The sequence below is a fragment of the Peromyscus leucopus genome, chromosome 18 (genome assembly GCF_004664715.2).
Source record: "Peromyscus leucopus breed LL Stock chromosome 18, UCI_PerLeu_2.1, whole genome shotgun sequence".
Classification (NCBI taxonomy): Eukaryota; Metazoa; Chordata; class Mammalia; order Rodentia; family Cricetidae; genus Peromyscus; species Peromyscus leucopus.
In genome coordinates, this window is record NC_051078.1 from 21,641,817 (window position 1) to 21,661,949 (window position 20,133).

The following is a 20,133-nucleotide window of genomic DNA, read 5'->3' on the forward strand; positions in this document are numbered from 1 at the left end:
CTCCATTGGCTAAAAACTTAGACTCACATATTCAGGTCCTATAGTGAAAACCTGTGGTGTGTCCACATTTACTGAAGAATCTTGTAATTACAGGGTATCACATTTTTTCTTTTGTAAACATATTAACAAGATAGAATCTGAGTACTAGAGAGACTGAGGCAGGTGGTTTGCCACAACTGTGTGGCCAGCCTGAGCTATAGAATAAGATTTTTATCTAAAATAAACTAATATAATAATGCCACATCATTTTAATATTCCCAGTGAAAGTGAGAATTTTATTGGTTAAAAAATACAGTGCGGAGAAAATTACTGTATTAGGAAAAATGAAAAACAGTTATTTAACATGGATATTCAAATTTTTGAGAAAAAAATGATAGATTTTATTCCCATCTGACATTTAAATGCAAACTTTCTTAGATAATTAGAAATTATTCTATCATAAACCAAGGTTTTAAAAATGCAGATATCGCAGGGCGGTGGTGGCGCATGCCTTTAATCCCAGCACTCGGGAGGCAGAGGCAGGCAGATCTCTTTGAGTTGGAGGCCAGCCTGGTCTACAAAGTGAGTTCCAGGAAAGGCTCAAAACTACACAGAGAAACCCTGTCTCAGAAAAAATAAATAAGGAAAAAAATGCAGATATTACACAAGAATAGGTCAAATGGGATAGAATCATGAAGCTCTCATTTTTTATTTCAAAATATTAGTCAGTGACTAAGAAATTTCCATCTAGCTGCTCTGAGACTTCAGAAAATAAAAAATTCTGTACTTTGCAATTACAGACCAGTGGTTGTTTAACGACTTCTTTCCACTTATAAAGCATGATCTGAAAAGAAAAACCAAGCATAAGAGCTTTTAGCAACTGGGAAGTTATTTGATTGCAACCCTTCTGCAAATATGAATTCCATATTTAACTGTAATCAGCAACCTTTTAAAAGCCTCTTTTGTACTTAAAACGAGGCTTCCTAGAGCCCACATCTGTCATAATTCGGTTTCTGAAGTCTACCAAGCTTGCTGCATTGGCCCTCTGTATTCAGATTCTTGAGAATAGAAGTTGACTAAAAGCAAAGGGAACCGGGGACATCACAGTGTGCTACACTGTGAACAAATCAGTCTTCCTCCAAATGGTCATCCTTTGTGTTGCTCAGTCATTGTTATTCATTTCAGCTGTTGGTCGGGATCATCCAAGCTGCTGAACTTCCTGCCCTGGACATGGGGGGAACATCTGATCCGTATGTCAAAGTGTTCCTGCTCCCTGACAAAAAGAAGAAATTTGAGACAAAAGTTCACCGAAAAACCCTCAACCCTGTCTTCAATGAACAATTTACTTTCAAGGTAAATTTGTGGATAGAATTTATGTATAGCTTTTCCTTCATTGTTTTAGATGAAATACTAGTTTCATCCTGACCCACACAGACGCATAAGCATGGACAACTCACTCTAGAATTCACCACACTTGTATTTGGAATATTTTACTGAAAATTAAAATTTTCAGTCTAATGAAGAGTCTGCATTGTAGGTTTGGGCTGTGTATTTTCAGAATAGAATCTTTCAATATCAGAGTGACACCTAAAAAAGCAAGGTCTTGCCAGGCGGTGGTGGCGCACGCCTTTAATCCCAGCACTCGGGAGGCAGAGCCAGGCGGATCTCTGTGAGTTCGAGGCCAGCCTGGGCTACCAAGTGAGTTCCAGGAAAGGCGCAAAGCTACACAGAGAAACCCTGTCTCGAAAAACCAAAAAAAAAAAAAAAAGCAAGGTCTACTCATGTAGACCTCAATGGACTTTGGACTTTGACACTGCACCCCATTGCCTCAAAAAATAAAGGCCAAGCTATTATTTTCCAGAGTTTCCAAGGCTCTGAGAAAGGGACCAAGTCTATAAGGACTATTGAAGTCAGATTGAAGGAAGCTGTTCTCCTGTGCTTACCATGCTATCATGGGGAGGTTTGAGCAATCTAAAACTCTTCCTCCTAGCAATAAAAAGGTTATGGGCCTCTCTATCAGCATTCCTTTGCTCTAGGCTCTTCTCTGGTGCTCTTCATCATGTTGAGACACATCAGTTGGCAAGCAATAACCAGGAGACATTCTGACCCTATGACAACTCATCAAAGTGACATGCCCTGCAAGCCACAAGACACCTTATAACCCTTCACTTGAAGTCATTCGTACAAACAGTGCTTTATGTGGAATTATTTTAAAATATTTTCCTTAGAACACTACACTTCTAAAAAATGAAATTTCTGTGAATATGCCAGCAGGCTGATTCAAATTACCCTGTCCACCAGCCAGGCTTAGCAATAACACGTGCCCTGTGTTGGCAAACATTCCAGTGGGAAATAAAACGCGGCCATGAGTCACCTCTTCAAATCTTGTTTGCAATTTCATAAAAGAACAGTCTTTCTCTTCTTTGAAGTTTTTGAGTTTTAAATACATAAATCCTTTAGCTTTTCTTTGCCTGGACCATTAAAATAGCATTACTAAGAGTCTGGAAAATCCTGATTTAAAAAAAAGTCATTATTGGTCCTATACCAAATAAGTTAAATATCAATCACTTAAGATCTTGTAAAGAGTAGTCAATCGCTTTTTATTTGGCCATCTTTTTAGGTCAGCAATTTCTAAATGGATCTTAATAGATTTTGAAATAATATTGTAGTGCCTTCCCCTATTATTTGCATATTATTTCTTTGAAGCAAATTTGTAAAATTCTATAAACCTTTATAATTTCTACATTATTTGATTTCAGGAAAGTAGATCAGGCCATAACATACATATATATTCAAAGTATAATTATTTTGGGGACATTTAAGAAATATGTGACTTCTCCAGTACACATTATAAACTGTATCTTGAAATGCCAGGCAGCCATGCAATATAAAAATAGAAGCATAACTGACTTTATAGATTGGCTTTCAAGCACAGCTAAATGTACTTCAAATTAACAACATGCCCCAAAATAAATTCATCTTCTTTCGTCTAAAATAAAATTCCACTGGAAAGGGGTAATAATAATAAATGATTCTTCAGTGCCTCCAGTGGGCCAGATGTTTAAAATATTCTCACTCATTCTCAAAATGCCTCCACTGAGTGCAGACTTCTTTGCTGTGGTTTGATAACTAAAGAAGCTGAGTTAGTTCATTTGCCCCAGGTCTTCCTGACCCAAAACACAGACAATACATGGACTACTTCAAATATTCAAGAAATACAATTTCAATTTTTAAGGGTTTGTATACTCCCTCTCCAAAATTTTGCCAATTCTACTGAAATTCAGATCTTTCAAGTTTATGTTAGATTCTTCCTAAAGTAGAAAAACATTATACTTAATTTTTATTCATAGGATTTTAGAAAATAACCTGATTTGACTATAATAAATGACAAAACATTCTTTAGGAAACCCAAGTTTCTTGTACATAAGTGGTCAAGTAGTCTTTCATCCCTTCCTCTTCTTAGTAAGAAGTAATTAAGAAATGTTCCAGTTAATTGAGAAATGTATTCTAGGGTGTAAGACAGCAATGCTGATAAAATAGTACATGTATAAAAATTGATCAAATATCTAGTACAAGCCTAAACAGCCTCTCAATTAAACATTTCTACCCACTTACTGGAGTGTAGCTTACTTGGACTCCACAGCTTTCCCTGAATATTAAAAATGTCACTAATAAACTTCCCAAACCATAACATCTGTCCCAAATGTATTTGGGAACAGCTGGAGAATTCATTTGTTCTTGGCCTTTCGCTTCTATTCATGCTAACGAGTATCACACTTACAAATGAACTTCAAGATCCACATTATAATGAATCTCTGATATTCAAAACATCAATTTTCTAGTCAGCTCATGTCAATCACTAAATTATTTTAGAAAGTATGTGAGGCACTTTGTGAATTTCATTTATATCCTTTTAGACTACTAGCCTAGCTTTGGAAAAGTCATCCTTCATTTAACTATGGTCTAGAGCAGTGAGTGGTTCTCAACCTTCTAATATAGTTAGTTCCTCAGGTTGTGGTGACCCCCAACCATAAAATTATTTTCATTGCTACTTCATAACTGTAATTTTGCTACTGTTAAGAATCACAATGTAAGCCGGGCGGTGGTGGCGCACGCCTTTAATCCCAGCACTCGGGAGGCAGAGCCAGGCGGATCTCTGTGAGTTCGAGGCCAGCCTGGGCTACCAAGTGAGTTCCAGGAAAGGCGCAAAGCTACACAGAGAAACCCTGTCTCGAAAAACCAAAAAAAAAAAAAAAAAAAAAAAAAAAAAAAAAAAAAGAATCACAATGTAAATATCTGTGTTTTCTGGTATTCTTAGGGGACCCCTATGGAAGGGCCATTCAACACCCAAAGAGTCACAAGCCACAGGTTGAGAATCACTTGTCTAGATTTGAAAAAGTGGTATCCATTAAACTGTATCCAAATGACTTGAAACTTTTTGAAACAATAATAACAATATTATTTTGCAAGAGATAGTTATATAGTCAAATACAATTGAGTTCCTTATTCTTTCATTGATCATGAAGTATTTAGAGCATAACTAATAGGAAGCTCCATTGGTGATAATACCAACTGCTTCTAGAACACCTTAGAATAAAATGATAACCCACGAGAGCAGTTTTCCTTTTCTCCCAAGTATCTCAAGCTCAAGCAGTTGGCTAAAAGACTCAGTAGAGGAAGAAATCCTGTTCTGTTTCTCCAGTATACATATTACCAGCTGTATAGAAATAGCAGGTTTCAAGCATTTTGTGACCAAATGTCTCTCCCTCCTGTCCTTTCATGCAGGTGCCATACTCGGAATTAGGTGGCAAAACTCTGGTCATGGCGGTGTATGATTTTGATCGCTTCTCCAAGCATGACATCATTGGAGAGTTCAAAGTTCCTATGAACACTGTGGATTTTGGCCACGTGACCGAGGAATGGCGTGATCTCCAGAGCGCTGAGAAGGAAGAGGTAGGGAAATCAGTAGTATTTCTAACATGGCAAGTTGTATTCATTCATCTGTTGCTGTTCAAATACTAAACCGTAAAGAGATGATCTTCCTGGAGGGGGACATGGGCCTTTAGACACTGACAGCTGCCAAAACAAGAGTCAAAGGGACTGTATGACCCTGCTGCAGTATGTTCAGGACCTCTGGGTGGAATTTAAAAGACAATAGAGAGATGCATGCACTGGGAATATAAGCAACCCCTTCTTTAAAAGGACAGTAAGCAATCATTTTGCATTTGCATGGGTTTTAGAACTATTACAGTGAAATGAAAGGGTACTTTTTCCTTGATTATGTGTGCATATTGAAGTTTGTTGTTTCTCATGCAGATATCAAAGCATAATAGGCTAAAAAAAACTAACACAGGAAAGCTGATATTAAGTCCATTTTTTTTAATGACTCACATCTTCATAGTACTGTTCACATTGTTTTCTTCCTAGTTTTAAGAGCTTTGCCCAGTATTTTTCTGACATTTTTTTTTCAAAAGTTCAATATCTGTAGTGCATTTACACTCCATAGTAACCAATTCTGTTTGATTGTGCTATGCCTGCCCAGCTGGGGTGTTTTTCTGTGTGAATGTCTCAGCAGCTAATATTGGAAAAACAAGCAGCCCCTTAGCTTCTCCCAGTTCTAAACAACTCCTTTCACAGTAGGATACTGGCAGATACTTTCCCAGGGGCCCACAAACAGCCCAGGTCATCCAGGATCTCTAACATTTGGTACTATGGGCCGCATAGACCAGAGAGTGAAACTCAGTCTCCTTCATTACCATGAGGATCCTCCTCCGGCTCCCACTGCTAACTCCATACCCTTAATGGAATATGAAAAGCTTTATCATGGTATATTGAGATTAGGTTTTGTTTAAGCTTGAAAATTGCTAATTTGTTGTACAAAAGGAAGCAAATGATTTAAAGCTCTGCTTTGTGGAAATTATGTTAATCAAACAGGGCATTTTTTAATATTGAGATCAGAGTTTGCCCTGCTGTGATTATTCGCCAATCCAAGAAAAATCCTGAATTTTCAACTTTCATGATTTTTATACATAACTCTTCCTGAAGAGTGAGCTAATATTGATGTCAACTCAAGCACACATGTAATGAGAAAGCCGGCTATTCAGTAATCATGTTTCTAAACAACAAGGTAGTGAGATATTTCATGAGTTTTTGTATTTTATTTGAAAGTAACATGTTGACTGGTATCAATTAATTAACTAGCTTTTGTTTGGCTAATTGGTTGAATATGACCCACTTATACCTAACAAGGCAAGGGCCACTTGTCCAGGGTTCATGGGCCTCACTACTTACCAGGTTCATGAGGTAGGATTCTACAATCACACCCAGTGAGTATTTTGCCTGCATTTAGGAAAATTTCCTGGTAGTCTGTACTCCCTCTTTTAAAAATTTCTTGAGTGAATGTAGATTTTAAGACTTAACACTAAACTAGTACGTTTGATCTAGGTAGGCAAAGACTTTCCTTCTCCCCCTTGGTACCACCTTCTTTCCTCTACCGTTCTCATCTCCCATAACTTCTTGAAGACATTTGTCATCCAAATCATGGAGAACAACTCATTCTGAAAATAGTAATTACCAGGTTCCTGGAAAAGTGCTCCTGTACTGTTAATGAAAACAGTAGGTGCCTATAACAGTCTTCTGTGGCCTCTTTTTCTACCTCCTACCTGTCCTTGATATCACCATCTAAACTGGTTTCTGGAGAAAGACCTAGCTTACAGTCAAAATTCTTCATCATTTCAATTCCAGCTAACCTCTTTATTAGCCCTGGTACCTAGAACACTTAAGTCACTTAAGTCCTTTCAGATCCATTGTTTTATTCTGAAAGGTGGCGTTACATTATCTACACTATAAGATAGTTAGAATGTAGAACTCCTCACATAGAGACCGGCAAATGGTAACTCTTCAGTAGAGGAGTGAGTGATTGTTTTCCTAATCTCATCCTTTGCCTCCAACTCTTTTTCTCACCACCATTGTGCTGGCTGAAAGCTCCTGGATGTGTTTTTTTTTGTTGTTGTTGTTTTGTTTTGTTTTTTCGAGACAGGGTTTCTCTGTGTAGCTTTGCGCCTTTCCTGGAACTCGCTTTGGAGACCAGGCTGGCCTCGAACTCACAGAGATCCGCCTGCCTCTGCCTCCCGAGTGCTGGGATTAAAGGCGTGTGCCACCGCCGCCGCCGCCGCCACCCAGCGCTCCTGGATGTTTTTAATGATAAACAACAGACCATTGTCATTTGGTATTGAAACACATTCCTCTTTGGTCTTCACTCAGGAAGAGTAACTTTGCTCCAATGGAGAGGCCATTTTCTCTATTGTGAAATAGGAAACTTCCTAAAATAGATATCATTAAACATATCTTGGCATGACTAGATGCAGGTAGACACTTTCTCATAGAAAGGGAAATAAGACCCAATTACATTATATATCTCAAGAATCCCTTGTTCTCCAAGATATGTGCTGTGTCTTTTTCTGTTAAAAATAATTGTGTGAATAAGCTGAAGTCTTGGACTAACTTCAGTTTTCAAGACTTCAAAAAACTATTTTCCTGTTTTCCACTTGAGCTATTGTGTTCTTGATCTTCATTTCACCTATCAGTGTTAAATGTCATTTTAATGCCATAGTGAGTGGAAAGATTTAAAGGAACAACTTTGAAACTAAAAAAAATATATGCACAGGAGGCTCTTCAACCAGAGACGTGAATAGAAGCAGGTTAGACCAGGCTCACAGAGTTCTATGCCTGAAGTGTTCATAGAATGAGGTAAGGGTGTCTTACCGGGAAGTTGACAACCCTTAAGTCATAAGACAATGAAGTATGGAGTGCTTGCATAAGCAAAAGGGTGGCATGCTATTTTAGTGATCGATTAATGTGTAAGCAACTTAGAAAGGGATGGACAGTGGGCTAGTGTGAAAGCTTTGGCTGGAACACACGACAGCACAGGTTCAGACAGGAGGAGACTCTGAGCTGTGGCGCTCTCTAGACTTCAATTGTTAGAAACCATTGCTGGTGACGTTTCCATTTAGTCCACAGTGTTCCTCCAATACACATCCTCCAAGCTGCCATGTTTTGTTTGTTTGTTTTGTGTAATATGACTGACTATCCCCACCCCTTCTACCTCCCTGTTTAGCAACAGAGGAAGGTGGAATTTGGCCTTGGAGATGGTATGACCTTTCTCTCAAGAGGTGGCTACATATAAAACCATTAACTTTATCCAATTTTCCTCTCAGTATGTGTAGCCTCAAAATCATTCCATATAATCAACAGATATGGTTTCCTTCCATTTTTAAAAGGCTTCCAATATGAATTTATCAGGCTGTCTATGTTAAATTTTTCATATTTTCCTTCTTTGTTTGATCACTCAAAATATAATTTCTCATGTCACCCAAGGTCACTTCTGGAACTAACCATCATACTTTCAGAATAATCTACTCATTTAGTATTTTCCTACATTACTCTAAATACTACAGTCAACAACTATGACTGCATTTTTGTTTTTATAAATTGCCTAGTTTAAAATTTGTCTCATTCCTGCATCCAGTTTAAGGACATCAGTGCATTTTCATCCTTGACATTTTTGCTTCTTATTTTTCGTCTTGTTTCTAAAATGATAGAAGAAACACACAGCAGTAGAAAACACCTGAGTCTTTTTTCTTCATTTGCACATTTGCCCCGATGGCTGCAAGCTCTCAGGCCTGGCTCTGTTTTCTCTCTGGTAGAAAGTAAGTCTATCACCTCTCTTTGTGTGAATTCGTTTGAGTGCTTTTTAAATGAGGCTCCATAATCCAGTGCAAATGGGAAAAAAATTGATTGCTGAATTAAAACAAGTTGGGACATAATTTAATTAGTACCCAGGCAGAAGGGAAGAGAAACTACTTTAGGTCCTTAATGGAAAATCAATTTTGCAAGAAAATTTCACATTTTTAGGCCTAATTAGAAAAACATTTACTTCACAGAAAAGCATTTTGAGAATACATATTCAATCACATGGCAGATTCTGGCTTCCAGTGGTCAATTACTTGGTAGTTCCTTGAAATGAGTTAAAGTCATTTCTTTCAGCATCTTTATGGCCAAAGATCATGAAACATTTGATGTTGTTTCTAAGCACGTTTAGAAATGAGATGGCAAGTCAAGCTCTCGTGGCCATTCCCCCAACATATACCAACAAACAAGTACTCCGATTGGAAATAGTGTTAAGTGATCTGTCAACAGTAGTAACCTTGCTTGTCACCCACAGACCATCGCCTTTAGGAAATGCACTGGAAACATTCACCTACATCCACAGCCTTTCAGGAACACATAGATAATATGCCTCCAGGCTGGAGCTGCCCTTACTTACTGTTCCCGGGGCAGGATAGACACATAGGAAAATCACCATTGTTACTTTGAGTGGACAATTGCAAACAAAAACGTGACAGATTGTATCCCACTCGTTTTTTGTAATGTCCTGTTCACAGTCTCTTTCCCACTGTCTCCTAATCTTCATTTTCAACCTGTTTCTGTGATTCATGTAGAGCCTTCTAGGTTAGTTTTAACAGTAAAGGTTCAACAGCGATGTAAGTCTCTGCTTGAAACATGAAAATTTACCCAGGGGAATATAAGAACGTGTTTTAGGGAGAATTCAAATAATATGACCCATATCCAAATTTACCAGGCCTAGAAAGTTTTTTGCTGTTAAATCAATCTATGGTATAATAGATATCACTTAGCAGTATAGAGGTATTTTATAGTATATTAGGCCATGATACACATCAGGATTTTTAGTATCTATGTGTCCATTCTTTGGGATTTGGAATTTATTTCACTTTACCCTACAGAAGCATATTCAAGTTGGTGTTTTAGTGGTGTGTCTTTGACCAAAATTTCAATCACTAATTTTATTTTAATGCATAAAATAAATACTGTCAGCTTTATAAAGTGGTTAAGAAAAATTTTTTTTTTTTTTTTTTTTTTTTTTTTTTTTTTGGTTTTTCGAGACAGGGTTTCTCTGTGTAGCTTTGCGCCTTTTCCTGGAACTCACTTGGTAGCCCAGGCTGGCCTCGAACTCACAGAGATCCGCCTGCCTCTGCCTCCCGAGTGCTGGGATTAAAGGCGTGCGCCACCACTGCCCGGCTAAGAAAAATATTTTAAAAGAGCAAACAACTTGAAATATCCCAGTAGTATACATAGGATGGCAGTTTTAGACAGATACATTCCAAATCTCACATAATGGATCCCTTAAACAAAAGCTTAATAATTGAAGATTCTCCATAAAAGTTATATAAATTGGACTCATTTAAAGCAAGGATTAACCTTGAGGAAAGGCCCTGGATATTATCAAAATGCCATCTGACTAGCATCCATCGTCCCTACTCCGACTGTTAGCCTCTCCTGCACTGGTCTAATCATACAAAGACCTGGCTCCTTTGTGTCCAAAACTCCCCAAAGATGCCGGATGTCCTGCTCTGGTTTTTGAATGTACAGGCACCTGCATGCTCATGTGTGCGCGTGAGCACACACACAGAGTTCTCATAACATTGTGTGAGAAAACTAGTGACCAAGAAAATTTCGGTGTCTCGTCCAAGTCCACACGGAAGTACTATTTCCATACAGTTCTGAACTCCGCATGCTAGTTCCCTATAGCCTTTAAAAAATTGTCTCTTTTGATATTTGTAGCCTTAAAGTATAGCTATAAATTATATATTAATTCAAAATATCCACTTTGGCTCGCTTTTTGAAACCTGTGACAACAAGTCAGTTTGTTTTAACAGCTTGCAGTGGATTAGGGTGGCTGTGGTACTGTGGAGTATAGGAATGTCTGTGTATATTGATAGACTAGTCCTTTTAGATATTATAACGTGTTGTAAATATTTACAAGATAGCACAATCTCATTAACTGGAGCATTTACTATTTCACAAAGGTATTATTTCATAGATTATCAGAATGATTTCCATCCAAAATACAAAAACCTTAAAATTCAATATTACTCATTAACACAAATGTATCCTTTTTGTGCACGAATGTGAATAAATACAAGGAAACAGGATTTTTACTTTCCATGAAAAATACTATATAAAATACATTTCTTTCATTCATCCAAAACATATATTGAATATCTGTTAAATGATCATGTAAAGAAATAAAATATATAAAACAGAGAATGTTAAATGCATATGGAAAATGGTTGTTCAGATTAGAAATGGGGAATGAGGAAGCTCCATAGAGAAGAGCTTGGGATACTGGGCTAGTGCTTAAGGCTGAACAGGGGTAAGAGAGCCCACTCAGTGGGCAATGGCATTTATTGCCTAGCCTGATGATCTGAGTTCAGTTCTAAGACCTACTTGGTGGAAGGAGAGTGCCAACATTTTTTTTTTTTTGAGACAGGTCTCACTATGTAGCCCTGGCTGTCCTGTAACTATCTATATAGACCAGGCTGGCCTCAAACTCACTGAGATCTTCTGCCTCTGCCTCCCAAGTGCTGGGATTAAAGGCGTGTGCCACCAAACCCAGCCTGCTTGAGAGTCAACTTCTGAAGGCTGTTCTCTGATCTCCACATAGACACTGTGGGACATACGCATGCCGGCATGTGCAGGTGTGCCCACACACCAACACAATAAATATAATAGTCCTTAACCGAGTAGATTTTGAATAAACAGAAAACCAAGGACAATTTCCTAGTAAAAGCGATCAGCAAGAGCAGGCCCAATTAAGAGTGAAAACTTGAATTGGTGTCTTGGGGAATAGGACTGAAGTAAGTGACTTAATGACAGTCTGTCCCTGAAACACTGAACTGATAAATTTCGACTAAGGACAGTAAGCTCTTAGAACGAAGACGAGACATCAAACATGAACCTCTCAGCCCCGACACACTGCGCCAAACATCTGCTTCTTAGGTCTCATCGTCTATCATTTCTCAACAGCCCCATGGGGTTACTCTTCATGTTGCCATTTAAGGTATAGAATAGCGCAGTTTACCCTGCGCTACCCAGAAAATCAACAGCCTAGCAATGATTTAGACCCAGGCCTGTCAGACTCTAGAACCCACGTTCCCTTAGCTCTGCTGCATTACCGCTGTGCTGACTGACCTCAGTGAGTACGGGTTTATTTGTGCCTGTGCCTGGTTTTCCTGCAAAACATACAAGAAGCTTAAGCATTAGTTATCAGTAAATTGGCTGAACAACTTAAAAAAGAAGAAGAATCTCCTTTCGCATGCATGCATCACCAACCATATAACATTCAGGGGACTGTCGCTAGTGAATGCCCAACTATCCAGGTGAGCACCACTGCAGAAAACCATCAGGTTCCAGCCCCCATCTCGGAAGCTCTTTCTTAGCATACAGAACATTATTCTGCCTGGCCTGCTCAACAGGGGCTTGTCTGTCTTTGTGGTCCATTGAATTGGCCTTGGAGAGTCCAACAGTGATAATGAGTTGATGAGGGAACCAGGCAAAAGAATTTGAAGGTACTTGGAAAGCAATCAGGTGGGTGTTCTTTTGAAGCCCGTATTCTGGTTCTGACCAAAATGTTCCGAACATTAGCAGTGTTCCGTGGTCTCTCAAATGGCTTATTGTGGGGCAAATTCTCACTGAATTTCATGAATTTCTCATCAATTTTGATACATGTTGTGCCAAGGAAATCAAATTTTTGTAAAAATAGAAATGAGTGTAGGTGTTAGGGTTTTTTTTTCTTTTTATCCAAAGAATAAAAGAAGTGAGAGTTTTTAGTTGAATTTTAAGTAAAATGGGGCAGAGTGGTGGGAAGCAAAGGTTGCCAGAGCAGGAACTGAGTAGTGGGAGCCGAAGCAGGACCAAACCCAAAATGAAAGAACCAGGGAAAAAATGGATACACTAAAGCATCCTGGAGGTGTCTGATTCCATAGGTTTTTGTTTTTGTTTGAGTGGAAAGCAGAGCAAGAGGATGTCTTGTTCTGTCTTTCACATATTTGAATCTTTCAAAATGTAATCTTTTCTGATGAGCTCGTCATATGTTTTGGCACAGTTTTTGTTATTACCCTGTTTGTGGATCTTCAGATTAAATGTTTTTCCCTTCTGTCTTCCGCCTACCTACCTTTGGGCGGGCCAAATGTTTGTATTGTGAAATCGTTAATCCATTCCAATCTGTTACTCGACAACTAGAGGAAATGTCAGCGGTTGCCTTGTACTAGCTGTGCTACGGAGGCTGGAGGAAGACTCCCTGACCAGTCAGGCCTTACGTAATTAGAGGAGACAGGAGAACACACAGACACACCCCCGCCTGGGAACAGGAGCTTTAAAATACTGCTAAGTAACTTGGTACTTTTGTTTTGTCGACGTAAAATGATTACGCCCCTTTGATAGGACGACCATTGTGTTCGTTTCTGGGAACATGGTAAATGACATGGCCTGCTCCACCTAGGCAGTTATGAGTCAACATTGAGACAGAACCATGAGGTAGATTAAAACGACAGACTCAACTATGTAAATCCAACCATGACTCCGCTTCCCCCTGGGGAGTATTTGCTCTTATTATTTGGGTGAGTGTTACTAATCTCTATGAAGAAGCTACATTCTAAAAGAGATCTATAATGCTCTTCCAACAATATTTGGCACCAGGTAAACAATAATAGTTATTTGGGGTACTGCAAATACCCCCCTCAGAGCTCATTTTCTTGCCAGCTACTAAGGCAAGGCTGTGACTACTTATGTGTTTCCTTGGTGAAGACACTGAGACCAGCCTAGGAGTTCAGGCGACACTGTTGATGTCGTCACGACAGGAGAATGTGCCTGGACTTCAGGAGCAGGAGTCTTGGGGGAGTATGAATATTACCCACAAAGGCCAACCCTGGCGAAGGCTCAGCAGGTACAAATGGAAGGTGGTACAGTGTAACCAAACACAGTGTAACCAGCTTCAAGCTTCACTAAACAGATTTTTTTTTCTTTTTTTAACCCAGGTAGTAACAAGTACTGAGGAAATTGCACAGAAATTAGGAATGTTGTCTGTTGCTAATGGAAAGGATGTAACACTTCAGAAAACAACCTTACATTCCCTCAGAATGATGAGTAGAGTTACTATATGGCCTAGCATACTCCTAGGTATATACCTACGAAAAATGAGGAAATGTGTGTGTCACTATCGTACGGAAAATATTCATAACAGCATTTTCACAATAGACCAAAGCAGAAACAGCCTAAACGTTCATCAGCCGGTGAGTTACTAAAAAGAGCCATGTGATGGAATATTATGAAGCACTGAAACATGAAGCACCAAGAGACATAATATCACCAGTGAACCACAATAGGCAAAAGGACAGACATACAGTGTAGAGACAGCTGCGGGGAGGAAGAGCTCAGAATGGAGATAGAGAATGGCAGCTAATGAGTAGGGATTTCTTGCTGGAGTGATGGAAATATTCTAAAATAGGTAACGGTAGTTACATAACCCTGTAGATCTATTAAACTGTGTGGATTAAATGTAAACTTTATGATATATGAATTACATCTTAATAAGGCTATTAAAATCCTCAGCTACTGATACTCCACACATGAAGCAGGAGGCAGTTCATCTGGAACTCCATTTGAGAGAGCTCTGGCTGCAGGTGCCACTCTAGAAGTAAATATTAAAAGAGATAGTTCTTCAAATATTCTAGTATCGCTTAAGACTAGGGCGCTTGTTTCCAAGCCCATGTTCTTGGCTCCCAAAACTCTTAGCATTAGGTCAGGACTAGGATTCTTCTTTTATAGACTCCAAACCCTAAAACCAGCTGGTAACACCTCAGGACTCATACAGACATTTTCCACAAGCCCACCTCCCTTTAGGTAAGAATTGCAGAAGTAAATTCTCCTAATGCAAAAGCATTGTTCTAAATATCAGAACTCATCCACTTTGTTACCCATCTTCGTGTGTTGGCTGATCAGAGATCCCCAGTTGCTCTTTTCTGGACTTTTTTATGGCCTCAAGAATGTGTAAAATGCAGGCAATATACACTAAAAGCTACTGCTGTTATTTTGCTAAGGGGACATATCATCCAAATGCCTTCTAAATGATATCCTTACACCTAGTGCAACTCTCGCCCCTCATCAGAGAAGCTGCTTATTGAAGTGGCCAGAAGTTAACATGGACACTCAGAACTAGCCAATGTACAGAGAGGAAGTGACTGCCAAGTGTTCATGCCTGAATGGGACGTTTATATATCACCCCTTCCCTGCGAGTCTTAGGAACATTGCAAAGTTGGGGGAGCACAAAGCAAGCAAGAGACCAAGGTCAGAGGGGACTATCCTCTGGACATGATGGGGCCATTGCACTCATAAACCCAGTGATGGCTACCTACACAAGGTCAAGACAGTCAACATTCTAGCGTGGCAGGAGGAGCCTCGTGAGGACCCTACTCTAGCTTAGATCTATTGGTGAGTTGATGGCTGCTGGAAAGAGGGTCAGTTTTCTTCATGGATGTGGCCCTTGGTTAGTTGACCATTCCCCTAGTGGCTAGCCCTACACCTAGGTGCGTGCTGGCAGCACTGGTTAGACAGGTAAGTTAGAAAGAAGAAAGAAGAGAATGTGAAATTGGGAAAGATACAAGATTGGGGGCGGGGCTTCTAGGAGAGAATTTGAAGGGGGTAAAGTGGTGGGTAGATGTGATCAATACACTGTATACAATTTTCAAAAGGTAGATGAAATCATTTTAAAAGTACAAACTATAAAATGCACAGGGTTAAGTTCATTGAGCCCTGGAAATTGGAAGCACAGTGTAGCCACTACTCTAGTTTAAGGTACACAATATTTCTTAGCCCCAAAATGTCCTTCATACTTCTCGCCAATCAATCCCCAGGACACACCCCCAAAGGAAACCTCTTCTAATTTTTATCACCATATAGTATTGTGTACAAATCTCAAAATGTTAGTCATTTTCCTATTGGTGGACTTCTGTGTTGTTTCCATTTAGAATTATTAATGGAGAGGAGCTGTTTTAATGCACTGAACAACTTTCCATAGACATGTTTTCAATCTCCTATAATTTCTGGTTCATGGGAAGGTGTGTGTGTGTGTGTGTATGTATGTATGTATGTTTGTGTGTGTGTGTGTATGTTACATATATCAAACTTTTTTTAAACCTGGGATGATTAGGTTACAGGTAACAGTATATATATATATATATATATATATATATATATATATATATATATGAACATATTACAACATTCATTGTATAGGGTTCGCTCATATTTCTTCTCTTTTTTACTTACCTCCCAATTAGTTCCCAGTGCCACCCCACCCCTGACCCCGGCAGTGCCCATCTATCCTGTACCACTCACCTATCACCTCGCTGTTTGCATCCTCCGACACACAGAGGCACACAGTGCTCCAGCAGGAGGAGAGGCCTCTTCTACACACATAAAGATTAATCTGCACATCACGATATGTAGCTCTTAGGCAGAAATACGTCATATGGCAAGTGAGTCTGCACCTCCAGTTCCAAACTCTTCAAACTTCTGAACCTCATTTCCTCATTGAAAAATACAAAATGGATTGTGTACATGTGTCTTTGAAATGTACACGTTATTTTTTCAACACAGGGCTGACTAATATAAAATAAATGCCTAAAATTTAAAAAAAAAAAAAACAGGTACATGGAATAGCTTTTTTTTCTTATGGATAAAAACAGCCCATAGTTTCGAGAACCACTTAGAGGTGCATGGAATATTTTTGCTCTCCCAGGGGTGAGGGGACCAGGGGCAGTCTCAGTATTTTTGCCCCCCCCCCTTTTCACTCTTTCCAGACTGCACTTAGCTGAGCTGGAGATAAAGTAGCACAGCACTAAGCTTTTCCATATAGCTGATAAGAATCTTGTACAACAGCTTCATCCAAAACAGCTTCTGGCCCTTCCAGTCTTCTTGCCTATCTTATCTCCCTCCACACACACACACCTTTCCTTATCGCCTCTGTTTTCTCTCCTCTCCCACTCACTCTCAATTTAAATGCCTCCCAATCACTAGTAATATGCAATCCTTTTCCTCCTACTGCAAGTCTCCAAACTCTGTGAACTCGGTGTGCACAACCAAGTGTGTCCCTGGGACCTCTTGCTCTGCTGCTTTGGGAGCTGAGCCTGGGGCAGTAGGGAAACCAGCCCAGCGAGCCCCCCCAGAGCCAGATCACCTATTGACCACCGTCAGATGCTTCCTGCTAGGGCAGTGCTCCTCACAGATTTCCTTCACCGTCCTGGGATGAGACCCATCTCTCAGCATCCTTCCTCAAAGCCCTTTCTGCATCCAAATTGCACTCTTCTTGTGGAATACAGAGCGTGATTGGGAACCAGTTTGGGGGCCTGGTTCAAACTAGTCCATAGAGATGAATGTTTGGGAGTGAAATGGAAGATCCCTACCTACAATGCTAGCCATAGCCAGAAAGGAAAATTCAAACCTACCCTTGGTCAAGATTTTTCACCTGTTAAGCTGCATCCAGTATAGACTATGGGTGATGTTACTGATCACCAAGTTAATCATCTGTTCTTTAGTTTGATATATTATATCTATAAGTGAATCAATAGTCTCACAAAGTGCTTGCTGAAATTTCTACTTTCTGCTGTGTTTAAAAATAGGATGGTAGGGGGAGTGTTTCAGTTTAACACTGAATCAGTGCAGTGTTAAAAAGTCTTGCTTAATTATATCTCAGTGTCAAAAATAAAAACAGAGATTAGAATATTACAACTGGGGAAGATTTTGGAGTTTCATGGGTTTTTCAAGTCTATTTTTGGATCCCTGGTGTCACAAAGAGGGAGTCTATAGAAAGCAGCCTTTGAAAGGTCTGCCTTTGCTTCTCTTACAACCTGTGCAGGGGAGAGACACGGTTCTCTTTAAGGTCACTGATGTTCCAGGCAGTCCCACACTGATGCTTTGTGCGCATTGAAAATGATGCAGGCTGTAAAACCTAAGGGTCTCGGTAGGATTGCCGGATCCTAGCTTGATATAATGAAGCCATTTGGGTTCTTTCTGGTAAACAGTGCCTCGGATGCTCTGTTATCTGAAAAGTCCAGTACAGTGCTTATCATAGTTTAACAGGGCTATAGAGTCACCTCTACAGAGTGTTTGGGGCCAACGCTGTGCCAATGTTGTGTTCTGTCATTTACTCTTGATGCTAATACTATGGCCTAGGCATCATGATTGTGTCTACCTTAATGACAAGATGCTGGAAGGCAAAGATGAATTACATGTGGCCGAGCAGGTGCTAGAGGGAGGCCTTCCATCAGACTGTGTCAGAAGACTAGTTAGTACACTGTGTCAATTTGCTTCTCACTGTGAAAGAAGTCACAGGGCCATTGCTCTGGCGATGTCTTGTTTTTCCACACACACACAATCTGCACACAGCCAGTAGTTTATTTTCCTCATTCTTGTTCTCCCAACTCCAAGGTCACTACCATAAGGTGCACAAGAAGATCCACAGTGGCCTTTGTCTGCACTATTTCAAAGTTACGCATCTCTAAGCCACCCATTCCCAGCATAGACACAAGCGACAGATGCCAGACAGGGATCAGGTGCCTCTCCTCCCACTGTTCCCCGTCCCTGTAGTCTACTACACAGCATGTCCCTGGAAGGAGAACTGCTTGGATCTCTTTCATCACACTCCCTTATCCAGGGATGGTGACCTGCACAGTACGGAACATCCCACCTGATAATTATACTTCAAGAACCAAGGATTAATGTCACATTCCCCAAATACAGTTTAAAGAGATACCTGAACATGGCAGAAGCTCCTTTGAAAACAGATTTTCATTCACAGAGGATTTCATTTTATAGTACTCTGTCTTAACTGTAGGTTCTAAAAGAAGAATTAAGGCGTCTCTATCTTTGTTTTTTCATTTCTTTTTTCATTTTTGGATTTCTTTCAAGACAGAGTATCACTATATAGTGAGTTCCAGGTCTGCCATAGCTACATAGATCAGGCTAGCCTCAAACTCACAGGAATCCATGTGCCTCTGCTTCCCAAGTGCCGGGATTGAAGGTGTCTTAGTCACTGTTCTGTTGCTGTGAAGAGACACCATGACCAAGGCAACTCTTATAAAGGAAAACATTTCATTGGGGCTGACTTACAGTTTCAAAGGATTAGTCCATGGTGGACAGCATGGCAGCATGCAGGCAGGCACTGGAGCAATAACTGAGAGCTACATCCTGATCCACAGGCAGAGAGAGAGAGAGACTAGCCTGGCATGGGCTTTTGAAACCTCAAAGCCCACCCCCAGTGACACACTTCCTCCAACAAAGCCACACCTACTCCAATAAGCCACACTTCTTAATCCTTCTAATCCTTTCAAACAGTTCCACTCCCTGATGATAAGCGTTCAAATATATGAGCCTACAGGGAACATTCTTAACCCAACCACCACAAAATACATGCACACTGTGCCTGACTAAAAGAAAGAAAAATAAATTTTTTCCCATACCCCAACTCTTCTCAGATCTTTTCCACCTCCTTACCCACCAATAAATAAATAAAAATAAAAGAAAATAAAAACTGAAAATTTAAACAAACCAATAATACAAAAAATGCAATACTGAGATAAAAAGCCCACCACAAAAAAAAAAAAAGAAGAAAAGAACAAAAGCCCATTTTATGTTGGCCATTGATTCCTGAGCATAGAGCCCTCCCAGGAGTGTGGTTGACACACCCAGCATCACTCCATTAGAGAAAAGTTATTTCCGTCTCCCAGTAGGTATCAATTGCAAATAGCTTCTTGGTTACTTGTGTCCATTCCCTTTCTCAGAGCTACGATTTTCTCCACTTTGGACCTGTACAGGTCTCTGAGCATGTTGCTACAGTCTCTGTGAGGCTCTGTATGTGTATCAGCCTTGTTGTGTCTGAAAGATGCTGTAAATGTTTTGTATGCTTGGAGTTCTGAGCCTTTGCTCCACAGTGCAATGAAAGCTATCTGTTAACATTATCCAGCAGAGTTAAGATATTGAGCTCTGCAGACTTGTTCTATTTTTTGTCATTATGAAAATAATAATTTTTACAGATCGATAAAGCTGGCAGAAATGAGTAGCTCCAGTAGAAATGACTGCAATTTGAAACATGGTATTGACCATTCTCTTAGATTTCTGTTTTAAAACTTACCTTTTATGAGAGGACCAAGGCCAGCCAGGGAGGAATAGAAACAGCCTGCCCTACACATCTTACAAAGCCATGTGATGATCAGATGTGTACCATCAGTCCCCAATTTA

At 39.8% G+C, this 20,133-nt stretch overlaps 1 protein-coding gene across 2 annotated transcripts in view; it reads left to right on the plus strand.

Moving 5' to 3' along the window:
* Syt1 (synaptotagmin 1) overlaps positions 1 to 20,133 on the plus strand; it is a 505,793-nt gene that overhangs the window by 370,289 nt on the left and 115,371 nt on the right. For both annotated transcript variants that reach the window (XM_028873036.2, XM_028873038.1), the window contains exons 7-8: positions 1,165 to 1,332; positions 4,765 to 4,932. In XM_028873036.2, coding sequence (XP_028728869.1) covers positions 1,165 to 1,332; positions 4,765 to 4,932 — 336 coding nt within the window. The remainder of the gene's footprint in view (positions 1 to 1,164; positions 1,333 to 4,764; positions 4,933 to 20,133) is intronic.